The sequence below is a fragment of the Manihot esculenta genome, chromosome 18, assembly GCF_001659605.2.
Source record: "Manihot esculenta cultivar AM560-2 chromosome 18, M.esculenta_v8, whole genome shotgun sequence".
In the NCBI taxonomy this organism is placed as follows: Eukaryota; Viridiplantae; Streptophyta; class Magnoliopsida; order Malpighiales; family Euphorbiaceae; genus Manihot; species Manihot esculenta.
In genome coordinates this window covers 7,502,834-7,524,251 of record NC_035178.2, presented here as the reverse complement: position 1 = coordinate 7,524,251, position 21,418 = coordinate 7,502,834, and the positions used below count along the sequence as shown (strand labels likewise).

Here is a 21,418-nt window from a genome sequence, read left to right as displayed (position 1 = left end):
GTGTACCAGTTTTTTTAACGCAAAATTTATTATTTATTTATTAAAAACAAAAAAGAGCCCAGACGGCGGCTCTCGTAGTGTGGACAATCAGTTAGGCTTTAGAAGCTCCGCCCGTAAGCTGAGGAGATCTGTGTCTCTGAGGTATGGCGTCAGCTTCCCTATTCTTCACCTTTCTTGATATAGTTGTTGAGATTTCTATAGCTGATCTCCGATCGGTTTCCAAGAAAATGTAGCAGTTTTTACGAAGGAAAATACAAAACTTTATAAATTTTCTATTTGCATTATTGATCTGATTCTGATTTTCGTTAGTGTTTATGATCTGGTGATTGCATGCGCGATTCATATATCATGGATTCAACAGTGAATTTCTCTGCGGTGAATTTCTGAGTCTGCTAGATTCGTTAGATTTCTCCTCTATTCGCCAAAAATTTTGTAGTTGAAGCCTGAGCAGCTTCTGGTTCTGTGATTTTAATGTCGCCTTCTGATTTATAGTGTCTTGTGTCTCACCCTTTGGTTGAATGGAGCTATGTGTTTTAACCAATGTGTTCTGATGATTGAGAAAATACCTGAAACTGATTATTTTCTTTTTCTTCTGTGATATTTTTTCCACATGAAGATAATGGCAGGGCCAGGAAGTTCCATGTTGTATTCGTTTCTTTTATTCACTGTCATTCTCTCCCTTCAAGAGATGTATCGAGGAAAATTAGCATCCACAGAGTTATTTACAATACTTGGAGGCTTCATCAGTTCTCTTCTGTTTCTTGTGCTGCTGACAGTAAGTTTGAGCTCCTAATTGATAGCCCATTTTTGGCCATGTGCTTGTGTTATTTTTCATTTTGTTCATATTTTAGGGCATTTGTGATCAATATTGTATGTTTTTCATGTTAAGAGTTTTCGAGTGTCATGTACAAAAGCTGTATGTCCATGCACAATCTAGGTCTTTCAAAGTTGCTTTCCTTTTTCTTTTTGGCCAGATATTCTTGTTGCTGTTGAAATTCTTGTAGTTTACCATGCTTATTTTGGTTATGAGATTTATTCTCTAACCCTTTGTTTGGCATATTCATTTTAGAAGAAAAGAATTCAAATTAGTTCTTGGAAAATCATGCAAAATTTTAACTTATTTCAAAATAAAAAATTTTTAAGTGAAAAAAATAGAATTCTTTCATTCCAAACAAAAGAATTATTAGAAAAGAAATTAATTGAATTAAATTCTTATGAAATTCTTGATTCCAAACAGAGGGTAAATTTTCTCTCTATGAATTGGTCATTTATCTTCTGTGGCACTCTCAATGAAATTTGGATATATAATATGCATTTACTGGGTTGCTTTTTTCCAGTTCATTGGGAATTTCCAGGAAACATGTGGCATGAAGACTGGTTGGGGCACAGGTATGGCACTTTGTCTGCATAATGTTTCCCTTTATTTATTTATTTATGTCTGTTTGTGGTTGATGGAGCTCCTATTGATCAAGTTCCACTGCATAGTTCTATCATACAATGTCAACATACTCTAGATTTTATGCAATAAAAAATCCTTTGTTTGCACCTAGTATTTGATCAAGTGATGATCTTTCACCCGTGTGCTTTTCTGCAGTGCCTGGATTACTAACTACCATTAGGAAGCAGAATATTTGATACACTTGTGCTGTGTATGTTATGGACCATTGTCAGTCAACCTACTCGCATTGATCTATGCTTGCTTGTGTCTATGACTATGTGGTTGAATACCGTGCTTGTGTCTATGACTGTGGATGAATACCGTACCCATCTCCATCGCCATTTTCACTTTTTGGATTCTATTGCCAGATCCATGCCTATGTATTTATCATCAGTAACTTAGATTAGTTGCCATTTTCCCCCATTATTTTCATATCCTTTCAACTCAACTTAACTAAGCCTAAATCATGGTTTCGTATAAATTTCAAAATGATCCAGTTTATGGAGCACATCATTGTCATGCATTAAATCTCATAAAATTACTAAAATGAAATAAAACTAGAAATATTTTTATTTATAATACTGATTCATTCTGACTTAGTAAAGGTTCAAGTTTGACCTAAATGAAAGGAAGAAAGAAAACTATGACAGTTTAGGGAAAAAGTTGTTTTTGGATATGAGTTAAAAGAGCTTGAAACTTAATGTTCTCAGCTATCTTTTCCATCTCATTAGCAAGTTAATCTTCTCCATAATGCAAAGTGTTATTCAAATAGAACTACTTGGAGGGATCAGGGTGCAGTTGGAGAACAGGTGCTAAATTATCAGTTGTTCCCTTCCAACCTCCATTCCAGTTTCTTGGGCTATTTTCAACTTTTCCTTTATATAACGTCTGCTTTGGCTAATAATCTGAAGAATTTAATGGCACATGAGATGTTTAACTGTCCTCTTACTTGGTGCCACCATGCACAAACACCATCGGATACACTTGTTTTCTTATTGCAGCATTTGTTGAAAACATATGTGTTTGTATATTTTATTACTGTTTTTTCCCTTTTCCTCTGCAGTGGTATTAGCAGAAGCTGTTGCTCTGACTGCAGCTGGCACTGTTCATCGTGTTTGCATCACAACATGGTAATCTCAAGACATTATAAATAGTTGAGGAAATTACTATTAAATTGATGTCTTTTCTCAAAATTAACTAGTTACTCCCTTTTTTTTAAAACCCAATTAAAATATCAATGTGATTTGTAAGATCAAACTCTTTAGTTTTCCTATCAGATTCCTATCAATATATAGATTTAAAATTATAATGACTAAACAATATAAAAATTCAAGGCTAAAACAAATGGACTAATGTTTTATTTGATAGAAAAACTAAAGAGTTTGATTTCACAAAATATACTGTCTTAATTGGGGTTTAAAAAAATGACCAAGTAGTTAATTTTGATAAACTACAAGGATCTTACAGTTATTATGGTTTTCTGTTTCACTGGACATTGTTTTTATTGGAGGTTAGCTGACAATACTTAAAACCCATTAGTCTGGTGTTTGATGGTCGTACTGCCACCTCTAAGGGCGGTGGACGTCCTTTACACTAGGCGGCATACTGAACTCAAACCCTTCATCACTGAGCATACTGGACCCGAACATCTGGTGGGCATATGGTAATTTCAAGATGTTATAAATGGTTTATTAGTTCAAAAATGTATCCACGTGTGTTCATCACCAAGCATTTATAGGAAGAACCTCCTCGATTGACCATAAAATTTTGAAAAAAAAAATCAGTTTAGTTGACCCAATTATCTGAGCCAGTGAACTTGAAACCTTTTTCTCAGAGCCATCATACAGAAAGATCGAAATATTGAAAGAAGGGTAGATATTGTTGTTCAGTGTAACCCATCAATGTTTCAGAACTGGCTTGGTTAGCATACTCTTATACGTGAGTGTGAGTTGACATGAGAACCAGTAGTTCAACTTTATGGATTCATATAGAGGGGAATGGAGGTATCGATGGCATTGTGATTTTATCCTATATACCCTACAGAGGAAAAAATTCAAGAGGCATCATCTATTCAGTATTGTAAATGGTAAATTGAAGGTGAATGTCCTGCAAATGTATGCTAATGACGATGTTCAACTTTTTATATTTGGTGCAGTTTCTTGTTCTCCGTGGGACTACTGTACGAGGTCAACAAGCTCTCTGGAATGCTGCTTTTTAAAAGCGAATCTAAAACAAGAAGGCACTAGGGGGGGATGCTATTATTGCCTTTTTTAAAATGGTGATCTGCCGATCTTCAGTTTTATTCTCTTACCAGGCTTTGTCAAGTGATTGTGAGATTTATATATATTTATCAACAAGGCCAACTCTGAAACTAGTCACTCGTAGGGTACCCAGAAGATGTTGGATAATATTTTTTTCCTGCTTTCTTGAAGAGCAAAATAATATTTTTTTGTTATAATATTATTTTGCTTCTCAAACAGTTTTTGGGTCTGCTGTCCAGTTGTGTGTGGATTTCCATACATGTATTATGTTAACCTGATACCATTGATTTAAGCAAGAGTTCTAATAGATTTTCGAATAGTTTAGCTTTCCGAACTCACAGGGGTTTTGGATAATTGGATTCATAGGATGGAACATATTTTAAATAAATATCTTCATGGAAAGTAATCAAATCGGATGGTTAACTTAGATAATAAAATCAAATTCCAATGCCAACAGAAGAAAAAAAAAAAAAGTTGCATATTCACCGAGTCGCGAGGAAAATTTTCATTCCCTACTGTTTTTCCTTTAGTCCTACTGCAGTCCTGTGGCACTTCCAGCAGCAGCATGTTTTCCTTGATGGAAGATCAAGCAACAATTCTTGGACTCTAATCAGATTCATTTCCCTACATGAGTCCTTTGTGCCAGCAATTTCAACTCCACTTTCAGTCAATTATTTGAGTGATCCATTTAAAGTTTGTGTAGTTTTGAGTAGCAACTCAAAATTAAGCTTCAATATCTTGAAAGGAACAAGGATTCTGTGATCCCACAGCTCTAGTGATTATTCGGATAACCTAAAAAAATGGAACCCCAGAAATAAACAGTTTAGATAATGGAGGTTAAGCGAGCATGTGAACCCATAAATAACACTGTGACCCAAATATTAAGGATAAATAAATACAACAATTAAAACTGACCTGCACAAACTGATCTTTGCTCTTAAAATCCACGAATAATCTTCTCACCACCGGATAAAAAAAATGAATGGCCTTTTAGTTCATTGAACATGGCTCATCAATCCCATAAAGGCTCCTTGAGAAGGACATTGATTTTCTCCTGAAGAAATTTCAGCACATCTTCTCTTCCTTCTTTTATAAGCAAATGCCTTAACCTTCCAAATGTCTGGACCGAAGGGCGAATTCCTTTTTCTATCATATCTTCTAACAAGACACAAGCCTGAGAAACATCACCTCTGTCACATAGTCCATTTATAAGCACTGAAAAAGTATGCATGCTTGGAACAAATTGCTTCTTCTGCATATACTTCCACACTTTAAGAGCCATCTGCAACTCATTCCTTTCACAGAACATTTTAATCATCATAGTAAATGTGTCTGCATCTGGTTCACATAGCCTGATCATCCTGCGGAACAGCCTAAATGCCTCATCAGTCTCTTTACAGCCAATTAAACCATTCAGAATGATATTAAATGATCTTGAATTGGGTTTCACACCCTTGCAATCCATATCATTCAAGACCCTGTAAGCATTCTTAAATTTGTTTACTTTACAGAAAGCACCAATCAGAGCGTTATATACAGCCACATCAGCCTTGAGTCCATTCTTTTCCATCTCTAGGAATGTATCGATAGCATCTTCAATCCGGTTTTCTACCCCATATGTGTGAACCAGAATACTATAAATAAAAGATGTTGGCTTAAAATCCGTGGAATCCATTTTCTCGACAATTCCAAGGGCTTCATCAACTCTTCCAGCCTTGCAAAGAACGTCAACCATTATACCATAAGTCACAATATCCGGATGGCAACCCGCATCAAGCATCTCTCTGAAAATTTCCCTTGCCTTGGGCAGATTTGGAGCCTTTCCCCATCCCTCAATCAAGATACTGTATGATTTTGAGTCGGGGACAAATTGTTCCTTCATACTGTCAAAAATCTCTTGAGCTTTCCTCACATTCTTAGATTTGCATAAAGCACTAAGCAAGCCATTGAATGCTGCTAAGTTTGGAAGAACATCATACTTCTCCATAACATTAAATGTGTAAACAGCTTCCTCTAACTTTTGAACCTTAGCGTACTTTCTCATAATGATACAAAATGTTTCAACATTTAGCATTCTCTTGCTCCTCATCTCATTTACAAGATCCCACATGATCTGATACTGCCTTATCTTGGCCAGAGACTCAATCATGGTGTGATAAGCCCTAATACTGTGTGAATAATGTCGTTGCTTATCTGCCCATTCAAAGAATCGATAAGCCACCATACCAGCATTCTCAAATTTCTTGAGGACATCCTCAACTATTTCTGGTGAGACCCTAACACCATTTTGGTTAAGGGCAGTATCAAGAGTCACTGCTGGGGAGGACATCATGATTTTACATATCTTTTTTGTCGCATCCGATACTTCAGTTGTGGGTTTACTTGAACTATACCTTCTTGCTAATATACACCATCCCCAAGATAATTTGTTAGAATGCCTACTAATTCTACTCATACCAAGGAAGCAAACTGCGGATCAGCAATCTCTATCTGAAGCAGGACAGCCAAAAAACCAGTCAGTTAGAAAAATATGATTGGAACCCAAAAATTTAAAATTAAAATGTTGCTAGATATACCTAATAAAAAGGTAGAATTATGAAAACCCTGTTCATTCATCCCATGGGCATCCTTCCCAATTTAAAATTGATTGATGCTTTTTATCGAACAGGTATCACGCAGTGTTCAAAGAAAGCTGAAAACTTAACTTATCGAAAACTTAACATGATAGGTTACTATTCAAAGAAAGCAATAAAGCAACTCTAAAGAAGAAATTATATGTGAATAAAAGAAAGCTTATAGATTGGGAAGGAACTGAAACAGAAAATAACTTTCTTCTTCTTCTTCTTCTTCTTCTTCTTCAAGTGGAACGAAATGGGAGACGCTTCCTCCATGCTGATTTTTTTTTTTTCAAATAAATGAAACAATAATTGAGAGAGAGAGTGAGAGAGGGGTTAACTTACCAGAAAACGCCAGGCTCCGGGATCGTCTTCGAGAACTAGTGCATTCACAAAAGCGTTTTGGTTGGTGTGAGACGACGGAGTATTTGTTACGTTTATTGTTGGCGAATTACAAAATCGTCCTCAATAAAGTCAGTAATAATATATTAATATCTATACTTTCACAAATTCATTAAAATATTCATAAGTTTTAATTTATGTTAAACATATTCATCCCAGATTGATTAAAGTGTTGATAATGGTAAAATTTAATAAATAAATAACTATTTATTTAAAATTTGATCAACATAATATATTGAAAAAAATGATGAAAGATCAAGTGTTTAACGAAATTAAAATTTAGAAATATTGTTGAAGTATTATAAATAATTCATATGAGAAGTAAATTTGCCTCCTCATTTCCAATGTATTGTTCTATAAAAATTTGGGCATTATTGATATATTCTCAATTTTGATTTACAAGTCTGCACCAGAGTTAGGCATGGATGACACTGGCCCAGAAAACTGCTCAATATCTCCTTTACAAGAAGGCTGCCTATTGGACCCACGTTAGAATTCCAACGCCAACTAGGAGCGATAAACAACAGATTACTTAGAGTTGTTGAAGCAGAAAAGGAATAATGATGGGTGGGTGAATGGACAAAGTAGCAGGAACGATTGAAAATCAGAGGCAAGAGGCAGTTGAAACATGAAGGTCTCTCTCAGATGCTAGGGTATTCCCATGATAAAGAGTTCTCACCTATGTTCGGTTGTCATTGCCTTAGATTTGATGAGTCTCTAGGCAGTGGGCTTAATCTGTGTTTTGGGCATCTTGCTTTTCCAACTACAGATTTGGATTGTGTCTTTGCATGCATACTTTTTTTAATCTTCTAGTAGTTATGGTAGCTTGGCTCTGGCATGGGTTTCTTGGGTTTCCATGGTGCTATGGTATTCTTAGTTGGATATCTTAAAGCCAATTAGTCTCTTTGAGGCAATGCTTATCTTGGGGATGTTTATCGAGGTTCACTAGGAGGATGCCTATGCTGCGGTGCTGTCTCTTCCTCTGTTGGATTTGCCTTTTGAATCGGGCTTTTTGTTAACTTGTAGAAAAAAATTTATCAATTTAAGATTAAAAAAAAAAAAAATTACGGATTTAAAATTTGATTGCCAAGTGAGAATTCTCATCTATTTCTGGCGGACTTGTAGAGCACATTAAAATTTTTATTGTAAATAATGGCCTGATACGGTGGTACCAGGCCATGTTTTTTATTTTTTTAATTATTAATATATTATAATAATCTATTTATTAATTTAATAATTTTATTTATATTATATTTTTTATGATAATACATTTTTTATAATATATTTTATTAATTTTAATATATTATTATAATAATATTATAACTAAATAATAAGTAAATTTATTGATATATAATTATTATATTTTATAAAATTACTAAATTATTTATAATTTATCAAATAAAAATAAACAAATAATTAATATTTAAAATTATAAAAATTAAATTTACATTTTATTGGCCTGCTTTTATATAGTACTACATAATTATAGAATAATATTAATCTTATGATACTAAAGTCAATAATATTTTTAATTTAAATAATAATAATAAAATATTTTAAATATTAATATATAAATTATATTAATATTTAGAATTATGAAATAAAATAATGTTGTAATTAAATATTGTAAGAGATTATTGGATTATTTATAATTTATAAAAAAATTAATTAAATAATTTATTTATTTTATGATTAAATTAATTAATTACTTTATTTTTTCTTGATAATTATATTTTTAAATATTTTTTTATCGTTACTATCAATTTTTATTATACTCTTATATATTAAAAATAATAAAATAAATATAAAATATAAGGATTATATATCTTTAAATTTATAACGTTTTTATTTAATTATAATATTACTATAATAATATATTAAAAATAACTTTATAATCGGTATTAATTAAATTAATAATTATTTTTAAAGTTATAAAATCACATGTATTAAATATATATCAAATTATTGATATTATTTAATTATATTATTATTATATTAACTTATTAAAAATGATAAAATATATTATAAAAATAATTAAAAAATTTATCATGTACGATATTATATTACTGGATTGTTTTATACATTTAATTACAAAATGATATTAATTTTATGATATTAAAATTATATAGTATTAGTAATTTTTTATTTAAATATTAATAATAAAATATATTAATATATTAAAATAAAGTATTTATTATTATAAAATTGTTTTTGCGCCATGTAGTAGAGAATTAAACTTTTTTTTTTTTAAATAGGGGTTGGGGGAGTCGAACCTTAGACCTTTTAAGGCTACAGGATGCACTTTCCACAGGCTAAGCCTTGGATTGCGTAGAGAATCAAACTTTAAATTTATAAATATATATATTTTTTAAATTAATAAATTATTTTCTCCACAAGAAGCCTTTCGAATCCCCCACCCGCTTCTGCTAGTCTATGGTTTCATAAGTATGGTCTTGAACCTTTTTCTTGTGGGCTGATTTAGGTTTAGTTGGTTTTATATTTGTTAGGCCATGGTCCTTCATTCATAAAATCTTAGCCTTTATAAATTTATAGGAATATTTATCTTTAAAATATCTAGGTTTAATTATAATTATAATTATAATATAATGCTGCTCTTTTAAAACTCCTTGCTTGTGAATCCCTAATTGGTTGTCCATGACTGATTAAGTGATAACCCATCAATTGATTCAGTGAATCTCAGCTGATTCACTGAATCTTGAATAGTCTGTTCAACTTCTCTCCCTAAATTCAGATTTCAACCTCACTTACTTTATTTTGGTACTAATGATTTTGAATAAAAAAACATTAAATTAATATATAATTTTATTTTTATATATGATGAAAATATTAATTATAGTAAAAAATTAATTTTTTTATTTTTAATAGAAAATTATAAAAAAAATTAATTGATGAAATTTTTATAAATTCAGTAATTATTTTTTATTTAGGGAATTAAAGTATATTATTCGAAATATAGATTTTTCTAATTCCTATTAAAAATAATTTTATTTAGTTCAATTTGAAAATCAAAATTTAAAATAATAAATTAGATAGTGTTTAGTTAACACTCCGACAAATGTTGGTGGTTCCTGTTTTAACACTAACTCGGGAAAGATCTCCTCAGTTCTAGGGGAATCTTCTCAAATTCTCTCCACCAGAAAAAGGCAAATTTGCAAAAAGGAGGATAACTTTTATTTTTTATTTAAATTAAATATTTTTTTAAAACCTTTTTTTACATGGATTTTGCCGTTTGTAAAAGGCGAATTCTTTTTTTTTTTTTAAATCATTAAATTCTCCTCTTGAAAAACAGTGAATTTTATGACTGCATGTGAAATTTATTTGATTTTAAATTAAATATTTTCGTTGGACGAAATTAGGTGGAGAGAAAAAAAAAAAAAAAAAAAAGGAAACACGTGAAAGTAGGAAAATTAAACACAGCACCAACCCACTAATATTGGAAAAGAATTATTATTACCAAAAAGAATATTTAAATTAGCGGTATCCGATGATTGCGAGGGAGGGCCCCGCCACTATGCCGCCGGCGGTGGTGACCGCCTCCCCCTCCTAATCTCCTGCACTTAATTACACCACTAATTTGAGTATTCAAAACTTTTACATGCATTTTATATTATCATAGCTTTTATTGTTTAGGTAGAGACATTAAAATCACATGTATTAAGAAAGTATTTTTATTCGGTTTGATTATTTTAATAAAAAGCTGATAAAATCAAATCGAACCGATTAATAATAATAATATATTATTTTTAATAATATAAAAATATTAAATTATAATTATAATTAAAATATTTTAATAAAATTTTAAAAATAAAATAAAAAATTAATCGATCAAATTGAATTAAATTAAAATAATTTAATTAAAATTAATTTTTATTTAAAATTAATTCAATTTAATTTTTATTCAGTTTAATTTTATTACAATTAATTTAATTTAATTTTCACAAAATTAATTGGATTTGGAAAGTGGGAAACTTGTACTAGTTTGATAAAATTTAATTATGATTGAAATTATTAATTTTTTCATTTTAATATTTTCAAATTAATTTTGAGACTTAGGATACAATTTCTATAAATATTAAAATTTTGAGATTATTTAAATTGAATGATAAAAAAAAAAAAACAAGTTTTATTATTTTTTCGCTCTATATATAACAGTCTCCCATGATAGTTTAATATCTTATCCTTAGCAAATTGCAGGGCACATGGTATGTTTTTTTTTAAAAAAAAAAAAAATTTAAATACTGTTAATGTGAATATCTATTTCCAAATTCTTTCTTTGCATTATATATAAAAATTGAAAATTAATTTTTAAAAAATATTAATTTTAAAATGAAAAAAAATATAATTTTATATAAATTATTAATAAAATATATAAAATGAACAATCAGATTTGTAACAGATTTAATCAATGTATAAGATAAATTTTAATCGAGCTTGTGATAAATTAAAATATTAATAATATTAAATATAAAAAAAAGTATCTCTAGTTCACACGAGATGGCATATAACATATTATGGTCCCTATAGAAAGAGGGCATGCACCTTTTTTTTTTTTTTTTTGGTACTGAACAGTCACTGGATAGCTACTAGATCTCCCCACCATTGATAACCACTAGACCATGTTCTCAATAATTTCATATGCATCTATAGCTTTCTCACAGATCAGATATGATCGGCCATGGTTCTCTCTATGGTCCTAGCTTTATTTTCCCTTTTTATTTTTTGTCATTGTTGATTTGAAATGTGCACTTTCAATGGTGAAAATGAAGATGCCTTATTTGCCATATTTTTCAGACAGGACCATCCAAAGTAGAAAACAAAAAGAAATAGCAAAAAAAAAATGTAGAGGAATATTGAGTTTCTCTTCATTGATTGAAAGCATATTATAAATTAAAATAAAAGATTATTAAGACAAAGACTGGACAGAAGTTCTTCAAATTTGCATTAGAAGATATGGAATTAAAGACCCATGTTTTCTTCTTCAGCTTATATTACAGACATGGGTGCCACTGAGAATGAACATCAGAAAAACTACATAGAAATTGAAACAGCCACTTGAGGGCTTCATATGAACATGAACTAAAACTAAAACTAGTTTTGATTCTTTCTCTTGTTTTTGAAATGTTATCAAAGGTGGTACAAATCAACCTGTGTTGATCTAATAGCTGGTCTTAAAAGGCTTCACTGTCTTCAGATCACCAACAACTCCAGCAATGGAGCCAGCAGCAGCAGCTATGGTGATGATAAGGCAAGCAGCACTAAGGATTTGGAGGCATACCCATCTTGTGCTCCACTTTGGTATCTTCTTTTGAGCTATGTACATCTCAACTGGGAAATAAACAGTTAATGGCCAAAATCCTAAAGCTCCAAGGAGTCCAACTATGTCGTTAAAGAAGGGAAGCAGCATGGACATTACAGTTGTAATGATCACAAAAATTGTCCTAAACACCAATCTGAAGAGGTTGAGGTTGTAAGAACGGGAACCAGGAAGTGGGAGTTTAATATCTTTGGTGACGAAGTTGCTGTCTGGGAATCTTTGTGCTGCTGCTTTTTCAATGAAAGCAAAGAGTGGTTGGCAGTAGACTTGGTAGGCACCAACAAGGTGGACGACTATGGCGACGTTGGCGATGTCGATTAGCCAATATGGGTTGTAGAAGCCAAATCCTGTAAGGAGATTTCCAGGTGACATGTCTCCAAAGGCTGCGTAGCCAAAGCAGCCACAGAGCATGTAGAAAAGTGTTGTCACTGAAACACTTATTAGAGTTGCTTTCTTCATTGTCTTGGCTTCTGATGGTGGGGATTTGATTGTGTCCTGAATTTCAATGAGGATAAGAGAGTAAGAATAAGCAAAAGCAATGTCACCAAGAGCTTGGAAGCTCCTCCATATCTTCTGGGTTTCAGTGACGCTGGTGCCTATACTTATTCCAGTTAGACTTCCCTGAAATTTTCCAGCTTCTGCAACTTTAGAAATCCCAAGTCCAAGACCAATTGTTGAGTAAGTGAAGGACATGACTGCAGCAACAATGGAAAGCCACCACAGCTTTTCAAAGTCAGGAATTTGGGAGAAAATAATTTCCACAATTCCAAATGCAATCATGTAGGGATTGGCATTCATATGACATGGATCTTTGCCTCCTGTCTTGTGGAAACAATTAGACCTCTTGACAGCCCTGTTTCATATCAACCCAGAAAAATAAATTAATCTAAACACTCCAAGAAGGCAAAAACTAACACCCAACGCAAAGAAAGAAAAAAATGGACTCACATCATGCTGATGGATGATGCTATTGTGTAACCAATGGCGACTCCGAAAAGATTCAAGTACTGAACGTATCCGCATATCTTAACCATACCACCACCTGAAAATGATTAATTAAAAATATTAAAGAATTCTGAAAGAATCCAAAGTTTTAGAAAAGGAAATACTGGAAAACAAATTTATTACCAAGATTGGATCGAACAGCGTCCGTGTAAGTATAGTTCCTCTTGCCATTGACAGGATCTCCAGTTCGGTAGCAGGCAGAGAGCAGAGTGGAAGTATAGTAAGTGACGAAGGAGAACAAGAACATAACAGCAGGACCAGCAATCCATCCAAGCTGAGCTACTGCCCAAGCCAAGGACAGAACACCAGACCCAATCACAGCTGTTATTATGTGAGCACTCGCAGTCCAAACAGTTCCTGGTAAACAAAGGAATTAAAGAAAAAAGCAACAGCACACAGAAAGAATCAAAACCAACTTCCACAAAGCAACAAAAAGTGAAACGTAGAAAGTCTTAAAGATTTTTTACCAGTTCGCTTGAGGCGACCATCGTCGTCAAACCACTTGGAGCCACCACCTTGAGAAGGAACGTCCACAGAGACACTGAAAACTTGGGAAGCAAAATGGTTCTTTGCAGCATCGTTCTCACCCATCTTTTCTTTCAAGAAATCAAGATACCCAAATAAATAACAAATGTTTATATAAAATTTCCTGGAAAGAATGATATATATATCAAAGAAAATGATGGGTCCTCTTCTTTAATGGATCAAGTTCAGTTACTGACTAATGGTTTTAAACCTGCTGATAACTACACTGGCTGACACACCACCCTAGAATCACAGAGACCGAAACGGATTCAGAGTGGAGAGAGGGAGAGAAAAGAAGAGAGTGCTTATATATAAATCAGAGCAGCTCTTCTCTTTGAAATTGAGGGATGCAAGAAGAGGAAACGAAGCAAGACATATATAAGAAGTGGAGAAGTGAGAGGCCAGAAAAAGTATAGACCACGTGGATCTGAAACGTGGGTTGTCAACTACCGACCGCATTAAGCCGCTGCCTGCCTTGACTCGAAGATCTCTGTCTACTTTTATCTCTCCACTCTCCTTTTAAGTTATTGCTCTTTCCTTGTAACTGCCAAGTTCTTTAGCTAATGGCAAAATGGATATATATTAACATATACGAATCATCCAGTCTAGATTACTGGGTTGCTTTTGTTACTTACAAGAGTGCTTTGCTTCAGCTTTTCTCCGGCAATGCATAATTTTGTAGCATTTTCAAAGTAATAATTAAAGAGTAAATGATACTTTATCTTATATTGTGAGATTCTCTAGTCATCTTTCTAGCTACTCTCACTTTTATTCTAAAAATATATTTATCATAAATACGTAAAATATTTTCTTATGAATAATTGGAGAAGGTATATTAATCAAATAATTTTTCATGATTATCTCTTGCATTTGAGCTATAAAAGGAAAATGATCAAGTCTATTATAACTCCACATATAGAAATGTAAGCATGCATCCATGCATGAAGTAGCCATGAACAGAAAACTACCATAACTTTAGTATATACGACGTTTATAAATTAGACGAAACTTACTCGAAAAGAAAAGGTTTTCTACCGGATTTTCGGCAAGACAAATGATGATGAGAAGAAAGAAGGAGATGATGAAAAGCAAAAGAAGATCTCACCTTCATGATATCGGCAATAGTTTAGCTTCTTCCTCGTTACTCTACGCTATCAATGCAAAAGATTGTTAACAGAGGCAGAGAAGAGAAAGAGATGGGTGCATGAGTTAAGAAGAAGCATAGCATAGGGTTTATATAACAAAATAAGAGGAATTAAAAATAATAAATCAAATTCTTTGGATAAAAAAAACCAAACGTGTGTAGCTTCTCATCCGTCGTTATTGTTTGAGAATAGGGTTCTTGGACTCATAATGATGATTCATTCCATATTAAAAGAGAAAAAAAGTATATTTTTATTAATTATCAGTAAAATTGGTCTCAGAATAATTAATCCAAACATTGGTGGAAGCACTTAGACTTGGGATTCTGCAAGAAAAATAAAAACATCATTATCATTGATGGGTGGACAACTAGGAGTAGTATCTGATTCTTCCATCTTTAGTTCCCAATGAATGTGGAAATTAAGAAACACAAAGTTTAGTCGCGTACACTGTTGTAATTTCTTTCATCTTTTTTAACATTCTTTTTCTTTTTCTTTTTCGTTTTTGGCATTTAGTAGTGTACATCTCTTTCAGCCAAAAGATAGTATATACTCTGTGGATTAATAAAAATCGATATTTGATTCAATCGAAAAAATTAATTAGATTAAATTAATTTAAATTTTTAATTTAATTTTTTATTTATTGTGATTCGATTCAGTTTTAAATTTTAAATTTTCAATTATTACAGTTCAGTTTAATTTTAATAAAAAAATTAAAAAAAATCAAATCAAACCTATTAATAATAAAAAATTATATAATATTAAAATTAAAATATTTTAATTAAATTTTAAAATATTAAAAATAAAAACTTTATTAAAAATTTAAATCACTCAAACTAAATCAAATTGAATCAGACCAGTTTAGTTCGATTCTATTTCTGATTAAAATCGATTCGGTTTAATTTTTATAAATACTAAAATTTTAATTTTCAATTTTCATAAATACTAAATTTTAATTTTTGATTAAAATCAATTTAATTCAATTTAATTTAATTTTTGATTTAATTATAAATATCAAAATTAATAGTATATATATATTTTTAGTAGAATTTGATCGATTCAATTCAATTATCGACATTAAAAATAAAATTCATTAGATTCAAATATTATTTAGTAATCTCAGTTGTTTTTTTTGTTTTTTTTTTTAATTGAGTAATCCAATAGGAGGATATATAAAAAATTAGCACGTGAAGAGACGCGCACTCGGACATTTTAAAAATTAAATTTTAATCAAACAAATTAGCAACCACCCATCCATGGCGTTGACTGTTAAATAAAAAAGTAAAACTAATAATATTAAAATAAAGTAATTATGGCCCCAACAAGAGTGGAAATTAACTGGCTGATCCAATGTAGAGTAGGGATAGAGTTGATTCTGTTCCAACACGTGGCAACTGAAGAGACGCGCACTCGGACATTGTTGCGAGTCCCTTGCACTGAGGATTAAATTTAACGAAGGTGGTAAGGGCGGCAGGGTTTTTCAAATCCGAGAATTGGAAATTGTAATCGTTTTTTTAAATAAAAAAAAATCGCAAAATTTCAATTTAAATCAGTTTTATATTATGTATGTCTTAATTACTCTTGCTCTCAAACTTACGATTCTTGAAGTTCTGAGTCAATTTTGATCTATAAACTTTTATAACATCTCGTATAAAATTATTATAAAAATTATAATAAACTGAATAAAATAATTTTTTCCATTTTAATTAGATTAATATAATATGCTTTTATTTTTATTATCTCAAGACTACTTCAATACAAGTTTTTTAAAATGGTGTTTGTATAAAAATTTTGTACCATGGATAAATAAAATAAGAATATTCAATAAAAAATGGCACTTTTCAATACATTTGATCAGAAAGTCAACTTGACGCTAAGACTCATTTCATTTTACTTTATTGTTCATGCCTCCAGTAAAGTGGTGTTTTTCTAACTTTTATTTATCTACATCAACACAATTTCTTCTTATTATCGTGTAGTTTTCTCTCTTTATAGAATATTTAAATTTAATTATAATATTATTTGAAATGATAAGTTTTCTCTTACGATAGTTGCTATGATTATCACGAGTAGTAATAGAACAATTGTGTATGGTATCGCCAAACGAATTTAGTATTTAGATAGGCTCAAATTTTATTAAAAGGTTTTAAATTAGATATAAGTGTTATTTGATAAGGATATAATGCATTTGGATCAAAAAAAAAAGAAAGAAAAGAACTCTTAGCAGAAAAAAAAGAAGAAAAGAACTCGATTGCTAAGACTGAGAAGGATTCTTTATTTTATATGTGGCCTTGCTTTCAACACAATGAAGTTTTTATATGATATTTTAGTTATAATGATTATATAAATTCATTTTTTCAAATGACTTTTCACAATTAAGATATTTGATAACTTTTAATTTGAGAATATGTCAATGGTAAATAAAATTTAATTTAATTTTTTTAAAAGTATTATTTAAAATTAATAATATATTTTAATTTTTTAATCAGGTTACGAATTTTTTTTCTTAATGTATAAAAAGTAAAATTTTTTTAAGATTTAATGATAAATATAAATATAAAGTATGATCCAAATTTTTGAATGTAATGATAAATTTTAATAATAAGTTATATAAAATCACGTTGCAAGAACGAAATGAGATGAAACCGTTTTTTTTTTCATTAATTAGTAATTTTAAATTTAAATTTTAAGTAATAAATATTTTTAAAATTTATAAGAGTATTTTAAACCTAATAAGTAAGTCGGATGTAAATCGGGCTAGTTTGGTAATTTTTCTTTTTTTTTTTAATTTTAAAAGTATTTAAAAAGAAATGATGAGTCGAATTGACCTTCCTTTTTTAGTTTTATACTTGCACACGTGAATGTGAACGCATGACTTTTTTTCTCCAACATATGACTTAAAGCAAAAACTTAATGTATTTGCTGCTTTATTAGTTGTTTGTTTGTTACTGATACTAATTATAAAAAATTTAAATAATATTATGAAATTTTTTATAAATTTTAAAAAAATATAAAAATCACATAATTTTATTTATTTTTATTTTAAAATTTATAATTTAATTTATATCAAAATAATATCTATTTAATACGGTAAATAAGAAGTTGACATGATAAATAAATTATTTTTAAAAATATATTAATAAAGAAAAAAGACAGACAGTTCCTTTCGAATATATAAAGCAAACTAATAAAGGAAGTAAAGCGATGAGAGAAAAATCAAAAAGTATCAAACCAAACAAAACATTACATGGTTAGAGAATGACAAGTCTTAGCTGAAACTTTTGACCCAGCTCAGGCTCAGCCTCAGCCTCAGCTGCTCAACTCTGAATATAATTCTGAAACCTAATAAATAAAGTTGATGGATCTCCCAAAAATCATATTTTATTTTTTGGTATAAATATAAAAAGCTTTGAGCTCTCCGATGCCCAATTCTTCACTCCCATTTGTCAAGTCAAAAAAAGAAATTCTACTATGGATATTTCCAATTCTCCTCCTTCTCCTTTAATTATTTGTCTAATAAAGCAAGTGTTAGGTTAGATATTTAATTACTTTTGTATTTTTGCCTCTATAACCAGTATTTGCTCTGCCACTTGTGCTCGGATTCTCGTTCAATGAAAGAAGTCTCTACTTACTACCCATATATTTATTGGAAACAATAAATCCTTATATTTTTTACAAGTAAGTCCATCTCGAAACTTTAAAAATCACACAATTGTCATTGATTTAGAGTTCATTATGGAGAGAAAGAAAGAGATGTCCATTGCTTGCCCACCTTGTATTTAGTTAGTAATGAAGTTCTGAATTCTAGAAAATAGAGTTTACAGTATGTATATAAATTTGGTAAGGAAATATCACTTTTCCCCCTTTTATCATTTTTCTTTTTATTTTCTAGTGACGTATAACCACCAGCTTACTACAGTGCTATCCATTTTTATCGTGCAGATCCGTACGTACAGACATATTAGTACACTTTTTCTGTCAGGCAGCTATTTAATTTCATTCGACACGCATACTAATAGGGCTGTGAAGTGACTAGACTTGCTCTCCTACCCCTTGTCGAATCACCGGACTAGGCTATCTTCCGGTGGACCTGTACGTAGAGTTGATCCGGCCTGTTTTGTGTAGTCGAACTGGGGTGCGCCATGTTGAACCGGTCTGCTTGAGAATGACTTTATGGATTTTGGATTTATATTTTTATCTAGGGTCTAGCCTCATTTTAAAGTAGAAGAAGTCCGACGGTCATATAATTGCAATATGCAAGAAGAATTTAATTTTGACGGTAACAATTAGCCTCCAAAATGAAATGGAGATATTTGATAAGTAGCCATAAATGTGAGAGCACAACACTTTATTCCTACTTAAATAAAGTTTCATTTTTAAAAAATGAATACCAAATCAAAGGAAAATCTCAGAAAGAAAAATTGACATAAAAGAATGATCATGTCTTCCGCATCCTGTTCTTAGATTTTCAAATCCTTGATTGGATATATATCCACAAAAAAAAAATTAATTAAAAAAATAAAATAAAAAAAAATTTTCTTGGATAAGTTCAGAGGCATAAACAGAAATATTCTTGTTCATCTGAACATGACACATGGTAATCATATATATATATAATTGTAAATGTACACATGAACTCCAAGAACATGCTATGCTCTATGCTTCCAATAATTATGTATATGACTACAAATGTCCACTTTTAATTCATTTATACACTTCAACACAATTCTAGACAAAGTATGATTCCTTCATTTTGCCTGCTTTATTTCAACCAAAAAATATATTTTTTTAGAAAAATTTATAATTTAGTCTCTAAATATTGCCATTATTAACAAGTCAGTTTCTACATTTTTAAAAATCTATTAAAATCTATTTATCTTTTATCTTCATCAACAAAATAGTTATTCCGTCTATTTTTACCGTAAAAAATATAGTAAAAAATAACCATCTTTCTTCTTTTTCTTCTTATTCATTTTAATAGATATGATAAAAAATAAGAACGTTTTAATAGATTTATGAAAATGTAGAGACTGACTTATTAATAATATCAATATTCAAGGATTAAATAAAGAGCTTTATTTGAGAGCAAAATTGAATTTTAAAAATTTTTTCACTCATCATTTATCTATTTTTAATGGAAAAGAATGACGAAAAAATTATTTTGTTGATAAAGAGAAAATATAAGAACATTTTAATATATTTCTAAAAATGTAAGAACTGACTTGTTACTAATAGTAATACACTGGGACTAAATAGTAAATATTTATTTTTTTATATTTAGATCACTTATAAAAATTATCAATAAAAAAATATTTTTTAATTAAAAAATAAATTATTTATATAATAATATTAATAAATTCTTAAATTTAAAAAAAAAAACTTTTTTACGAAAGAAAAATCATTTCCTCTATCAATGAAAATGAATTATTTTATTGAAAAATGTTTTTTTAAATATTTTAAAAAAAAAACATTTTTCAAGTTATTTTTCGAGTTTTATCTCATTACCTTATAGTATTATTGTTTTATTATTAACTTTTTGTTTAGTTGATGGGTTGGGTATCAACTTTTAAATTTCAAGTTTTCGATGATTAATTTCCAATAACAGCAACATTTTAATTATTTCTTTATTTTGAAAGCAAAATTAGGTTGAGAAAGTGGAAAGGAGAGGCATGGGATTAATAAACTAATGCATTTAGCCTTAAAATTATCAAACCGGAAATTTCCATATATAGTTTAATTAACATGATTTTGAAAAATAAGTGTGAAATGAAGAAGCTGATGAAATGTCTGGGCAACAAAGTTGTTACTAAACAAATAGAATAAAAGAAACCAATTAATTCTTATTGAATCGTCATGGAGTAAAATACTGTCGGTGAATATTTATTTTATCTACGATAATAGAATTTTCGATCTCACAAATTATTTTTATATTAGGCAGATATTACATTAGAAGGCTTTATGGGCCAAAACAGATATTTTCAAAAGCCCAAATACTCATAAGCTGAAAACCCATGAACGCACACCCAAACCCATAAATCAAGCCCACAGCCCAATTCCAGAAAAGCAGCAGTGAGCCCACTGATCACCGATCCATTCTACTGTCAGTGTCTCCAGATGAGATAGCCGCCACGCATTACCTTTCCACTACTTTTATCAGCTGGAGAAGAAGACAAAGAAATAACAGGTCAACTGAAAACACAATCTGTAAGCCAACAAAAGAAATGCAAGAAAGTAAAATGCAGGAAAGAGGAGAAAGAGGCTGAAAAAACACCATCCAACCACCACCACCAAGCTAAGCAAAATCACCACCACCAAAATAAATATAGAATCATCACTAGATCGAAGACTCTAACACCACATAAAGGAGAACAACGCAATAAACTTCACTGCTTCACACTAGAGATCGCCAATGTAGCGGCGCGATCTCGAAATGCCGGCGTCGATAACAACAATATCTTCCTTTCGAACAGAGACAAAATTCATAAGAAACTCTGAATAAATAACTCCCAAAATAGAAACAAAATCAACATCAATAATAAAACAAACAAAACAGCTGAAAAATTATATAAATCTGACCGGAAAAGGATGGCCGAAGACCTCTTGGCCTTCTCTTTTTCTTTCTCTTTTGCCCCTCTCGTGACCGGCAGCACCCTGTTTATTAAAGTGTTATATGAATTTGAATTTGATTTGCAACG

General features: G+C 30.5%; 3 protein-coding genes and 1 long non-coding RNA gene across 5 annotated transcripts; 1 reads left to right on the top strand and 3 right to left on the bottom strand.

Moving 5' to 3' along the window:
* Position 1: 1 nt before the first annotated feature.
* Positions 2-3,991, top strand: LOC110607043 (protein KRTCAP2 homolog). The gene is made up of 5 exons (XM_021746099.2): positions 2-141; positions 617-775; positions 1,338-1,389; positions 2,502-2,568; positions 3,594-3,991. Exons 2-5 carry the CDS (start codon positions 620-622, stop codon positions 3,682-3,684), a joined length of 366 nt encoding a protein of 121 aa, XP_021601791.1. The 5' UTR covers positions 2-141; positions 617-619; the 3' UTR covers positions 3,685-3,991.
* Positions 3,992-4,064: 73 nt separating this feature from the next.
* Positions 4,065-6,793, bottom strand: LOC110607042 (pentatricopeptide repeat-containing protein At1g77360, mitochondrial). 2 transcript variants are annotated; one of them, XM_021746098.2, is made up of 3 exons: positions 6,660-6,793; positions 4,615-6,189; positions 4,065-4,491 (listed from the first exon to the last, which is right to left on the bottom strand). In XM_021746098.2, the coding sequence occupies exon 2, from the start codon at positions 6,152-6,154 to the stop codon at positions 4,712-4,714; it is 1,443 nt and encodes a 480-aa protein (XP_021601790.1). In that variant the 5' UTR covers positions 6,155-6,189; positions 6,660-6,793; the 3' UTR covers positions 4,065-4,491; positions 4,615-4,711. The 2 variants fall into 2 exon arrangements, with proteins under 2 accessions (XP_021601790.1, XP_021601789.1); XM_021746097.2 differs by having other exon boundaries at positions 6,276-6,732.
* A 4,860-nt stretch (positions 6,794-11,653) lies between these two features.
* LOC110606766 (amino acid permease 3) lies at positions 11,654-14,840 on the bottom strand. The gene is made up of 5 exons (XM_021745745.2): positions 14,687-14,840; positions 13,524-13,647; positions 13,180-13,413; positions 13,000-13,093; positions 11,654-12,904 (listed from the first exon to the last, which is right to left on the bottom strand). Exons 1-5 carry the CDS (start codon positions 14,690-14,692, stop codon positions 11,893-11,895), a joined length of 1,470 nt encoding a protein of 489 aa, XP_021601437.1. The 5' UTR covers positions 14,693-14,840; the 3' UTR covers positions 11,654-11,892.
* A 5,795-nt stretch (positions 14,841-20,635) lies between these two features.
* On the bottom strand, positions 20,636-21,418 carry LOC122722537. The gene is made up of 2 exons (XR_006349484.1): positions 20,995-21,418; positions 20,636-20,880 (listed from the first exon to the last, which is right to left on the bottom strand). It is a non-coding gene; the product is annotated as an uncharacterized LOC122722537 (long non-coding RNA).